General features: G+C 45.3%; 1 protein-coding gene across 1 annotated transcript; it reads right to left on the bottom strand.

Moving 5' to 3' along the window:
* Positions 1-2,817: 2,817 nt before the first annotated feature.
* On the bottom strand, positions 2,818-8,681 carry LOC147375329 (uncharacterized). Its single transcript, XM_086394045.1, has 2 exons — positions 7,730-8,681; positions 2,818-3,180 (listed from the first exon to the last, which is right to left on the bottom strand). Exon 1 carries the CDS (start codon positions 8,679-8,681, stop codon positions 8,151-8,153), a length of 531 nt encoding a protein of 176 aa, XP_086250171.1. The 3' UTR covers positions 2,818-3,180; positions 7,730-8,150.
* Positions 8,682-13,013: the final 4,332 nt, after the last annotated feature.

The following is a 13,013-nucleotide window of genomic DNA, read 5'->3' as shown; positions in this document are numbered from 1 at the left end:
CATCAGCCCTTGTTCAAGTACAGATTATGGACCCCATCCACAAGCTTGTGATTTCAATAGGTCTAGAGTGGGACCTAAGAATCTGAACTTCTGAGAAGTTCTCAGATAAAGCTAAAGTTGCTGAACCTCACTTTGAGAACCACTAGAATAGAGGCTGACTTCCAGGTCTCTTTGTCCAAATACATGTCGTCTTATTAATAGATCTACTCATTGAGTTTGCAGTGCTGTTGCACCTAGTCACTCTGTTCTTGACCTGTGGCTTCTGCTTCATAGTGTGAAGTACCTCTAATCTTCCTTGTGCATAAAGAGAGTTTTAAAAAATAATAATAATTGCAAGCTTACAGCACTTATTATATGCCAGTACTATTTGAAGCACTTTAATATACAGACAGTCCCCAGCTTATGCTGATTCAACTTAAAATTTTTCTACTTTAAGATGGTGCAAAAGTAATACGTATTCAGTAGGAATCATACCTTGAATTCTGAATTTTTACCTTTACCCAGACTGCTGCTGCTGCTGCTGCTAAATTGCTGGGCAGCAGCCCACCTCCCAGTCCACTTCACAATCACAAGGGTGAACAACCGATACACTTAAGACCATCGAGTATCCTGACAGACATTCTGTTTTTCACTTTCACTATAATATTCAATAAGTTATATGAGATATTCAATACTTTGTTATAAATAGGTTTTGTGTTAGACAAGTTTGCCCAAACTATAGGTAAGTATAAGTGTTCTTACATCGCATAACATTACATTAAGTGTTCTGAGCATGTTTAAGGTAGACTAGGCCAAGCTCTGATGTTCGGTGTGTTAAATGCATTTTTGACTCAAATATTTCCAATTTATGATGGGTTTATGGGGATATAACCCCATTATAAGTCGAGGAAGGTCTATACACTGACTCATGTTAATCTCCATAACATTCCTTTAAGTTAGGTGCTGTTATTTGCAGTTTACAGATGAGAAAGCTAAGGTACAAAAGATTAAACAACTTGCCCAAATCACAGAGCTAAAAAGTGTCAGAACTAGGATTTAAGCCCAGGCAGTCTAGCTCCAGAATCCATGCTCCAATCACTGCTCTGCTGAACAAAACTTACATTAAAACACTTGATGTATGGCTCAGTAGTGTACCTCTCACTGCCATAAAGCCCCTCGTTATCTGAGTTTTGGAAATGTACAACGAGAAGATGATTATCATTCCGTTCACCTTTGCTAAGGTGTACTGTGTTCTGGGTGCTGTGCTGGGTCAGAGCCTTGCCCTCAGGGTGCAACACGTCTGTAGGGGAGACAGATGTTACTTAGAGTTAATTTCATGGCACTGCACACTGAGGATTACAATAGATGTGCTGGGACACCCAGAGGAAGGAGAGAATATTTCTGACTGAGAGGATTGGGAAAGACTTCCCAGACGGGGTATCTCTAGGACACAGTATTCTGCTCCTAGCATTAGTAAAAGCATAGATGGCAACTGTCAAAATTTAACAACAGCAAACAACGCATCTTTAACAAGCCCACATCGTTTGATGGCAGGGCTCTGCTGATTGTAAAAGACTGGCAGACAGTCTCCTGGCAAGCCTCATTTAAGGGACGTTCATTACTTAGTGAATTCAACCTTATCCAAAGTCTGACCTTCAAGTTTAGAAACCTGATTTTCATCAGTAAAAGAGACAGAGCTCATGTTAAGCAAGTTCTCAGGGACTGCTGTAAAGACCAAAATGTCAGTTTCCAGTAAATGTTGCCCTAGGGCTTGTGACGCCCACACTTAGTTGAAAAAGACTCTTCTCTGCCCATGCTTGAATGCCTCCTGCCTATGAGGCTCCTCACTCTGCAGCCTCCTTGGATGAACATGTTCTTAAGACTAATGTGTTTAATCAGGCTACAGCCTGGTTTGGCTGGTTGGGTAGCTATAAAGTCTCTTTGGGGTGACTTGGCATTTCCTGCTTTCATCACATATGTGGGCTATATATTTAGCTCCTCCTAAGGCTGAGTTTCCCGTTTCTGAGTTCTTAGTGAAACATCTCACTCCCTGGGCTCTGACCTCACCCTCTCTTTGATCATTATCATTTATTGAGTGTATATGTGCCAGGCTTTCTCCTTGACTCATCTGCCTCCAAACCATCCTCACAACTCTGCCTTCTAAGTATCTCTCAAATCTGACCCCTCCGTCCCCTGCGGCACTTCCCCAGCTCAGGTCTCCATCATCTCTTCAGGTTTTTGCTTAAGCTTCCAAATCTCCTTGCCACCAATCTCTGTTTTTCTCTCTGCTTCCAGACCATCCTCCGTGTGGCAGTCAGATTCTTATAGAATCTAAATCTGCCTTATCACCCTTGTAGTAAAACATCCACTGATCCCCGTCACATTAAGGTTCATAGCCTAACCCCTTGAAGGCTTTTCCTTAATAACTTTTAAGTTCTGACTGGTATTGAATCAGTAGTGGGTTGACCACATAATATGTGTTTTCTTTACTCCCTTTAAACAAATCTTGAGAAAATGCCACTTGAAGGAAACACAGCCACTCTAATATGATTGTAGTATATAGAATCCTTTTATAGATTGTGCATAATTTTACTCTCTAACTTGATGTTTTTCAACAGGTAGGTCGTAACTTCTTAGTTGGGTTGTGAAATCAGTTTAGTGCAGCCAGCAGCATGGAGAAAATGGAAACAGAGTAGTACAGGCACTTGGTTCCAGACCACCTAAAGTGAATGTCACAATAAAGTGAATCACGTGTATATAAAAGTTGTGTTTATACTACATTGTAGTTTATTTGAAGTGTGCAGTAGCATTGTATCTAAGAAAACAATGTACCTACCCTAATTTTAAAATACTTTATTGCTAAGAAATGCCAAAACAATTACAATGGTTCCATCAAAGATCACAGACCACCATCACAAGTATAATAATAATAATGAAAAAGTTTGAAATATTGCAAGAATTGCCAGACTGTGACACAGAGACACAAAGTGAGCAAATGCCGTAGAGAAATTGAGCCCATAGACTTGCTCTATGCAGGGTTGCTCAGTTCAGTTCAGTCGCTCAGTCATGTCCGACTCTTTGCGACCCCATGAATCGCAGCACACCAGGCCTCCCTGTCCATCACCAACTCCCGGAGTTCACCCAGACTCGTGTCCATTGAGTCAGTTGCTACAGACCTTTAATTTGTAAAAAGCATAATATCTGCAAAGTACAATACAGCAGAGAACAGTAAAATGAGGTATGCCTGTAAATTAGAATGAACACCCATGTACCAATACTCAGCTTCAATGAATATCAGTTCATGTCCAATCTTATTTTATGTATGTTCCTACCCAGTTCCCTTTCAGATTATGTTGAAGCAAACCTTATACTACACTCGTAGATTTTTTTAGTATGTTAATAATTAGCATTTTAAAAATTGTGAAATAGAATTTGTTAATATATACCAGGTCACAAGATAAAATGAAAGTCATTTTTTTAAGTGCTCTTTTCAAGTAAGAAATATGAGTCCTAATGTATATACAGGTTAATAATGTAAAGGATTATCTTATGGAGGGAAGGTGTATCTTTGCTGAAAGACCTGACTTATTTTTCTTCTCCTCTGCAATAAGTGTACAGAATGTGTTCAGCTGTCCAAGACCTGAGAGATTAATTTCAGCCTCTCCTTTCTATTTCCTCTGGAGTCAAAACTTGAGAGGACTGAGTTATTTCGTAAAAAGGAAAAGAGACAAGGAAAAGTAGCCGACACTAAGGACCATCTCTGAGCCTGTCTCTAAGGTGTTTAGTATGCATTACCCTACTTAATGCTCACAACACTATCACAGATAGAAAACATGTTGTATAGAGAGATGGAAATGACTTGGCCAAGACCCCAGCCCAGGTGCATTGACTTTGAGACTTGTTGTTCCAGCACACCAGGCTGCCTTTTGCATCTGTGGCCTTCTAAGGCCCTTTGAGCCTGAGTGTCAACAGATACCAAACACAGCAACCCTGGGCCCTAAGCAAGAACTGATGTTCTCAAAGAAGACCCCGACCAGCTCAGCTTCCTGAAAAGATTCCTGGCCTTACTGTTTGCTAGCTGTGTGACTTTGGGTAAATCTCTTTAACTTCCCTGGTCTTCAGTGGGGATTACAGTTACTTCACAGGGTTGTTGTGAAGATTAAAGATGATGAATATAAAGTCTTCATTCCTGCTACATGGCAGATACTCACCAAGTAAGAGCCATCATTTCTGTGTTTTAAGAAGAAAGAAAAAAAAATTTTAGGAAAATGTCTGTATATGATTAAGGGAATAAAGTTATCTTGAAAGTTTATTGATACTGAATGTTCCCCACTGGTTCTGGATAAAACTATCACACATTGTCCAGCATTATTCTCTTGTTTGCATCAACTCATTTAGTCCTCACAACAACACTTGTGGTAGGTGGTGGTGGTATCCTCATTTGACTGATGAGAAAACTGAAGCACAGAGAGGTTAAGTAATTTGCCTGGAGTCAAAAGCAGCTATCAAGTGATTAGGCCAAGATTCTAACCCAGGCAGTCTGGCTCCAGAGCATGGGAAAGAATATTAATAAAACCTGCTATACCTTGAGGGATAGGGGGTGGGGACGTGAGATTCAAAATAAGATAAACTTTGGGAAAGTGGTTCATAAATACTATGTGCATTCTAAAATCTTGGGTGGCAGGCCGACTGGGACTGGGATTAAGATACAGACTCCAGTCTGGCTGCTTGGGTTGAGTCCTAGCTCCACCACTTAACCAGCCTTTGTTATTTCAGTGGATTGCTTAATCCTCTGCTTCATTTTCTCAACTATAGAAATTGAGGTTGTGGTAGAAATAAATGAATCAGAGAGGATAAAAGAAAAAAGAAATGAGGACAATCTCAGAGACCTCCAGGACAATATTAAACGCTACAACATTCGAATCATAGGGATTCCAGAAAAAGAAGACAGAAAGACCATGAGAAAATACTTGAGGAGATAATAGTTGAAAACTTCCCTAAAATGGGGAAGGAAATAATCACCCAAGTCCAAGAAACCCAGAGTGTCCCAAACAGGATAAACCCAAGGAGAAACACCCCAAGACACATATTAATCAAATTAACAAAGATCAAACACAAAGAACAAATATTAAAAGCAGCAAGGGAAAAACAACAAATAACACACAAGGGAATTCCCATAAGGATAACAGCTGATCTTTCAATAGAGACTCTTCAAGCCAGGAGGGAATGGCAAGACATACTTAAAATGATGAAAGAAAATAACCTACAGCCCAGATTATTGTATCCAGCAAGGATCTCATTCAAGTATGAAGGAGAAATCAAAAGCTTTTCAGACAAGCAAAAGCTGAGAGAATTCTGCACCACCAAACCAGCTCTCCAACAAATACTAAAGGATATTCTCTAGACAGGAAACACAAAAATGGTGTATAAACTCGAACCCAAAACAATAAAGTAAATGGCAACGGGATCATACTTATTAGTAATTACCTTAAACGTAAATGGGTTGAATGCCCCAACCAAAAGACAAAGACTGGCTGAATGGATACAAAAACAAGACCCCTACATATGTTGTCTACAAGAGACCCACCTCAAAACAGGGAACACATACAGACTGAAAGTGAAGGGCTGGAAAAAGATTTTCCATGCAAATTGGGACCAAAAGAAAGCAGGAGTCTCAATACTCGTATCAGATAAATTAGACTTTAAAACAAAGGCTGTGAAAAGAGACAAAGAAGGTCACTACATAATGATCAAAGGATCAATCCAAGAAGAAGATATAACAATTATAAATATATATCCACCCAACATGGGAGCAATGCAGTATGTAAGACAAATCCTAACAAGTATGAAAGGAGAAATTAACAATAACACAATAATAGTGGGAGACTTTAATACCCCACTCACACTTACGGATAGATCAACTAAACAGAAAATTAACAAGGGAAAAAAAAAAAAAAACATGTATCTATAAAGTTCACTAAAGCAAAGCACAGTAAAATGAGGTATGGCAATAAAAGGCGTTAAATTTATCAAATAAAAAAAAAAAATTGAGGTTGTAAAAGGACATACCTGTTAGGATTATTTTGAGGATGAAATGAGTTGGTACATAAGAAGGTTTTAGAATAAGGCCTAACAAAGTTATAAGTAAATGATGGTGATGAAAATAATATGATGATGAAGCTGTCCAGTGTCAAAGAAGAACAGGAAACAAGCCATGAAGTTTGAGAACCCTTGGATTGAATCCCAGTTCTCCCCCCACCGCCCCTTCTTTGGCCACCCTACTCAGCTTGTGGGAATCTTTAGTTTCTTGACCAGGAATTGAACCCTCCCCCATCAGTGAAAGTTCCGAGTCCTAACCACTGAACCACCAGAGAATTCCCCCCAGTTCCTAATTTGATCTCAGGAACATTTCTAAACTGACTCAAATATTCTCAAAGCAGAGTTGCCTAGAATAGAGGTAGTGTATGTAAATGCCTTCAGCATAGTGTCTGCCACTAAGTAGAAACTTGATAAATACTAGGTCCCTCATTCAGTAATGAGCATCTACTATGTGTAACAATGGTGTTAGGCTCCGTGGAAGACACAAATGCGAGACATTCTCTGTACCTTCAGATAGAAATCTGAAAGAGTGGAACTAATATGGTCATCGATAATCAATATAAGGATTAAAAAAATATATAGTGCTAAATGCTCTGAGAGAAAATCTCTGAAGAGGGAGCTAGTCCTCCATTGGGAGATACAGGAAGGCTTCCTATAGGAAGTAGTGGTGGTTGTGGGCTTGGTGGCTGGGTGGGCCTTAAATCCCACTCAGGATTATACTGGGCTTGGTGCCTATAGGAGACCAGACCATCTGAGCTCCTGTAGTCTTTATGCCTGCGAGCCCAGGAGGAAGTTGGCTATCTGCAGTGCCCAGTGCTGCCAGACTGGGCAAAAAGCTCTGTAAACCGAGGGGTTTGGGTTCCTGAGTACACTGTAACTGGAATTTCCAGATCTGGAAGCTCTGGCTTTGTGGTCAGATAGGCAGCATTCTCGGGCCCTTGTTGATCTGCCAAGACCATGACATGAGTGCTCAGAGAAAGGGGAAAAGGTTGTATTTTCTCTGCTGCTTATTAAGGAAAAGTGAGAGAAACTGCCCAGGTGAGCCTTGAGGCTTCTGCCCTCTGCTTTGACCAGGACTCCCACTCCGTGCCCTGCCCACCTGTAGGCCACAGGCAGGGTTGGGGGAGCACCAGATGGAGCAGACAGATCTTGTTGTAAGGCTTGGTCTCAGGGAAGTCAGCGAACCATTCTGAACCTCAGTTTCATCAACTGAAATGGGGGGGTGAGTATTTAATAAGATGAAATTAAATGAAAATTTGTATAAAACACCTGGCTTAGGGTTTGGCACATTACAATTAGTCACCATTTGATGTATCAATTGTGTTGCTCAAGACCTAGGATACAGACCCAGCCCAAAGGGAGACAGAACTGGTCCCATTGCCATCTCGCCCGCCTGACCTTTGTTCACCTCCCCCTACTCCCTCACAGAGAGAAGTCTCCAGGAACCCCTGAATCCATCCTACACACTCCACCTTGGAGTGATCCTTCTCGATTACCTCAAGCTGCTCCCTTGCTCCTCACCCTTAGTCGAGCTCCCACCCTCCCCACCCGCATGCAACCTGCTGGGCTGCACTGCCAGGGGCTCACTTGCTCCAGAGCTGATTCTTCTATTTATTACTGTTTTTAAATAAAAAGTGAAAAGGTACATTACCTAAGACAAAATATGGGGTTCCAAAGAAAGTATGTGCTGGAGACAGATTCAGTCGCCTCTGTCTCCCACCTCCAACAGGGGCAGGGAGCCAGAAGTCTGTGAGCAGGGCCATGTCCCAGGGCCTTGCTCCGCTAGCAGCCTGCACTCCCACACTCCTATCCTCCTGTCCGCTCCTTGCCCGCCCCTCCTGCTCTGTGCCCTGCACTTTGAGGACAGCGCCAAGCCCCTGACCCCATTCAGGTACAGCCCTGGCAAGGCCGGTTCTGCACTTAGGCAGGTGGGAAAGGCATTGGTGACGCCATCACCCCTCGATACGGAGTACGGGCTCAAAACTGGGAGTGGAGGCGCCCGGGGTAGGTCCTAGCGCTGCCACTGGCTCTCTGTGTGACCTTGGACAAATCCCTAGGGTGGGAGGAGGGGCTCAGTTTCTCATTGTCTCGACGGCCGTGGACGGGAGTGCTCTCGCCCTGGGACCGCAGGTCGGCTCTTGGACACCAACGCCCCGGTCAGGCAGGGAGGCGCCCGGCCGGGCGGGGAGGAGCCACGGGGCCCGCCCCGCCCACTCCGTCCAGGTGCGGCCACCCGAGCCGCCGCTACTGCAGCCGCCGCCGCGAGGGGCCGCCCGCGCCCCCTCCGAGTCGGGCCCGCGTCCATGGCCTTTCTGACCGCCTGGAAGGGGGCGGCCCCCGGGAAAAGCGACTACAGGTACCAGGCCGGGGTGGGGACTCGGCGGGAGGCGCGAGTGGGACTGCGGGACGGCAGCCGACAGAGGGACAGCTGACGGGACACCGCAGGCGATGGCAGCGTGCGGGTTGCTGGGCGCGGGGTAACGGCCGGAGGGCCCCGGGAGGGGCAGCCCACTGCCTCTCACCACCACCCGCCCCACGTGCCGCGTGCTCGGTGTTATGGCCCCCAGCAGGGCTGGGCTTGGGAGGGAAGAGATGCCACCCATCACCCCAAGCCCCGCTTCCGGTGCTTCGCCGGTGAGGGCAACTCAGGTGAGCTGGACCTGGGCCGTACTGGGAGTCAGGTGTGGGCAGCTGCGCCTCTCCTCCAGCAGGGCTGCTCACATCCCTCACCCTCCACATCTGGGGCAGCAGTGTGGAGGGAAATCCTAGGTCCAAGTGGGCATCCATGTGCACCACAGCTCCTCCCAGTCAGCCCTTCAGGGGTATGTCATCACCCTGTGTGTCACCCCCAACTCCTGGGTGAGTTGGTATCTCCAGATGTGTTCTAATGAGAAGGGGAAGAGGGGACAGCTCTGGCCTCTCTTCTGAGCTTTGACCCCAAATTCCTTTCCTTTGTATATTTAAAGCTCACCCTGCTACGCCCTGGAGAAGGGCAATCTGACTGTCCTGTTGGCACATCAAACTCAGAAAGCCCCAAATCAAACTTCACATCCCACCCTCAAACCTGTTCCTCCTGTGTTCCCATCTCAGTGAAGGGCATAGTCATCCACTGAGTTGCCCAAGCCTGGAATCTGGGAGTCATCTCTGTCACCTCCCTCCCTCACCTCCACCCTGGTCTCCAAGCTCTGCTGATTTTAGCTTCTTGATGACTCTCGAAGCTGTACATTCCTCTTGGACTATTGCAACAGCCCCTAACTTTTACATTTCCTGACCATCCTTCAGACTGGTCTTTTCTAAATCAAAAACCAGACCATGTCATTTTTCTGTTTTAAAACTCTGCCTTCTTTTTTTTTTTTTTAATTTTATTTTATTTTTAAACTTTACATAATTGTATTAGTTTTGCCAAATATCAAAATGAATCCACCACAGGTATACATGTGTTCCCCATCCTGAACCCTCCTCACTCCTCCCTCCCCATACCATCCCTCTGGGTCATCCCAGTGCACTAGCCCCAAGCATCCAGTATCGTGCATCGAACCTGGACTGGCAACTCGTTTCTTACATGATATTTTACATGCTTCAATGTCATTCTCCCAAATCTTCCCACCCTCTCCCTCTCCCACAGAGTCCATAAGACTGTTCTATACATCAGTGTCTCTTTTGCTGTCTCGTACACCGGGTTATTGTTACCATCTTTCTAAATTCCATATATATGCGTTAGTATACTGTATTGATGTTTTTCCTTCTGGCTTACTTCACTCTGTATAATAGGCTCCAGTTTCATCCACCTCATTAGAACTGATTCAAATGTATTCTTTTTAATGGCTGAGTAATACTCCATTGTGTATATGTACCACAGCTTTCTTATCCATTCATCTGCTGATGGACATCTAGGTTGCTTCCATGTCCTGGCTATTATAAACAGTGCTGCAATGAACATTGGGGTACACGTGTCTCTTTCCCTTCTGGTTTCCTCAGTGTGTATGCCTAGCAGTGGGATTGCTGGATCATAAGGCAGTTCTATTTCCAGTTTTTTAAGGAATCTCCACACTGTTCTCCATAGTGGCTGTACTAGTTTGCATTCCCACCAACAGTGTAAGAGGGTTCCCTTTTCTCCTGTTTTAAAACTCTTCTGTGGCTTTCTATCACTTAGTGGTGAAAGGTCAAGACTCTCCAGGGGAGGGGCTGTGACCTGCCCAGGCCCACTTCCTATCACTCCGTGACCCTCATTCTGGTCCAGCAACAACGGCTGGCTTTGTAGGACTCTCACAACTGTGCTAAGCTGCTCAGGGCTACCTCTGCCTGGAATGCCATCTACCACTCCTGACAGTCACCCCATAAGATTCAACTTTAGATGACCTCTTTTCTTTAAATTTTTTTTACTATTAAAATAAACTTTTAATTCAAGGGTAGCATACATACAGAAAAATGCACACACTTTAAGTGTACAGAGCTCAATGACTCTTCACAAGGTAACCAGTACCCATGTAACCAGCACCCAGATTAGGACACAGACCATTACCACCCCCAGTGTCTCCCTTGTGCCCCTCCCAGGGGCAAGCCCACAAAGGTAACTACTATCCTGACTTCTAATATCATAGGTTTGATTTTTCTGGGTATTTTTGTTTGTGTGTTTGTTTTAATTGAAGTATAGTTGATTTACAATGTTGTATTTAGATTCTGGTGTATAACAAAGTGATTCAGCCATGAGGAAATGGCAAACCACTCCAGTATTCTTGCTGGGATAATCCTGTGGACATAATCCTGGAGGGCTACAGTCCATGGGGTAACAGAGTCAGACATGACTGAGCACAAACACATGCACACACACACGTGTATGTGGCTTAAAATAAAGCAATGTGATGGACAGTAAAATCCATTATGCCCAAAGCATTTCCAGCAGTGAGGACATTTCCTGTCAAAGCCTGAGATGTGTTTGAAGAACAGAGAGGTGTGTGTGTCATTGAGGATTCAGGAGGCAGGCTACCCAGAAGAAGGCAGAGTTTGGATTTTATTGTGTATTGGGAGACACGACTGAAGTGACTTAGCAGCAGCAGCAGCAGCAGGAGCAGAGGGCATTAGGGAGGGGATTTACATATTTAAAGCTGACCCTGCTACCCGTGGAGAAAGGATATTGCTGAGAAGACAGAGCATTTTAACACTGGGTCATGGTCACCCCCTTCTGTCTCCCCTGTACATATGAAGAAGGGACAGGGTTCATCTACCCCCATGTCCTTGAAGCCCAGCACAGTATGCTTCGGTTTTGATGAGAACATGGGGGCATGATTTATGATGAGGGTGAGATTGCTTGGCTGAGGGGATGAGGAGCAGCTGGGTCCACGTGGATTTCTTGCCCGCCTGCCCTCCTGTAAGAACCCAGTTGTGCTATGTCTTGTAGCCCCCTAAGTGAGAAGTGTAGGTGAGGACCTGAACACGCCTGGCTTTCTACCTCAGCTGGAACTTGGTGGTCACAAATACCCAGAAAATTCTGACTCCCAGATGCCCTTACAGAGTCTCTCACCTGAGGCAACAAACCAGGTCTCCATTCTCTCAGCTTGAGGCCTGTGACTTCTTCACCCTCGGCCCTCACCCACCACGCTGCCTTGTCTCCCACAGCCTGGCCAAAGGGTAAAGGGCTTGGGAAGGTGCTCAGCCCCCACTTTATCATGTACATACTGGCTCTATGACCCTGATTCAGCTGCCTGACCCACGTGAGCCTCAGTTTACTCATCTGTGAAACAATAGCTGCTCACTGAGCGGTGGCAAGACCTGGTGAAGCCACATTGGTAAAGGACCTGACAGACAGCCACTGGGGCAGATTTGGTGATCAGTAAATGTGAGTTCACTGCTACAAGGGAATCCTCGGTCTATGGTATTTGCGTTGAACAGAGGGGATTCAGAAAGGTTTAGTGGCTTCCCTGGTGGTCTAGTGGTTAAGAATCGGCCTTCCAATGTAGGGGACCAAGTTCAGCCCCTGGTCCAGGAAGATCCCACATGCCACAGAGCAACTAAGCCCATGAGCCTCAAATACTGAGCCCACATGCCACAACTACTAAAGCCTGTGTGTCTAGAGCCCGTGCTCCACAACAAGAGAAGCCGCAGCAATGAGAAGCCACCACAATGAAGAGGAGCCCCCGCTCACCACAGCTAGAGAAAGCCTGTGTGCAGCAACAAAGACCCGGCACAGTCTAAAATAAATAAATAAATGAATCTTTAAAAAAAAAAAAAAAGGAAGGTTTGGGAGCCAATGGTGTGATTGTAGGCACCAGAACTGGGAAGCCGGGAACTGTTAGAAGAGGGAAATGATGCCTGTGCTTAATATAGTGACGGCCACCTCCTTGGCCTACAAACAAATTCCCTTACTAGTCATACCAGTACATGCCCCCCACCATGGCTGCTCCTGTAGGAGAGGAAGTGCAAGCAGGCAGGATGCTTTTAAGAGAGTAATTCAGTGGCAGAGCTGCTGTGGGACAGATGGCTGCCCCAGGGATGGAGGGACCTTGCTGAAGAGGCCAGGGGCCTGCTGGGGCTGCCGTGGACAGGTTTCCTACTCTCAGTTTGAGCCTGAGTTCAAGGAGCTCTAAGATGCCTCCAGATAGGGAGTGTCAAATTTGATGACTGGAATCCTTGGGCTGTTAAGGGGTCCCTTCCTTGGCTCTGGATCTGGACTCAAGGCCAGTGCTGAATTTTCAACTATGGGATTCTCAGATCCTGTGAGTTGAGGCATTTGTGATCGTCAGACTCATGATTTAAAATGCCAAGTTTTACGTTCTTGAAGCTCCTGACCCCAGGATTCTGATTTACCTGCTTTGGCCAAGGGCAGCTGCACAGGGTGGGAGAGGGCTCTGATGTGGGAGGCACCATGTGGCCCCTCCGATTCTAAACCCCTGGTGAAGATACCATGGCCCAAGGTGGTAGCATGCCTGACATATTTG

Source organism: Bos grunniens, chromosome 3 (genome assembly GCF_055505025.1).
Source record: "Bos grunniens cultivar Pamir isolate PY7600 chromosome 3, Bosgru_T2T1.0, whole genome shotgun sequence".
NCBI classification, from domain to species: Eukaryota; Metazoa; Chordata; class Mammalia; order Artiodactyla; family Bovidae; genus Bos; species Bos grunniens.
Note: the sequence above shows the minus strand (reverse complement) of the source record. Positions and strands in the feature narration are given on the sequence as shown.

Coding starts and splice junctions, on each gene's coding strand:
- LOC147375329 (XM_086394045.1), bottom strand. CDS start 8,681: ATGGGTGGCATCTCTTCCCTCCCAAGCCCAGCCCTGCTGGGGGCCATA.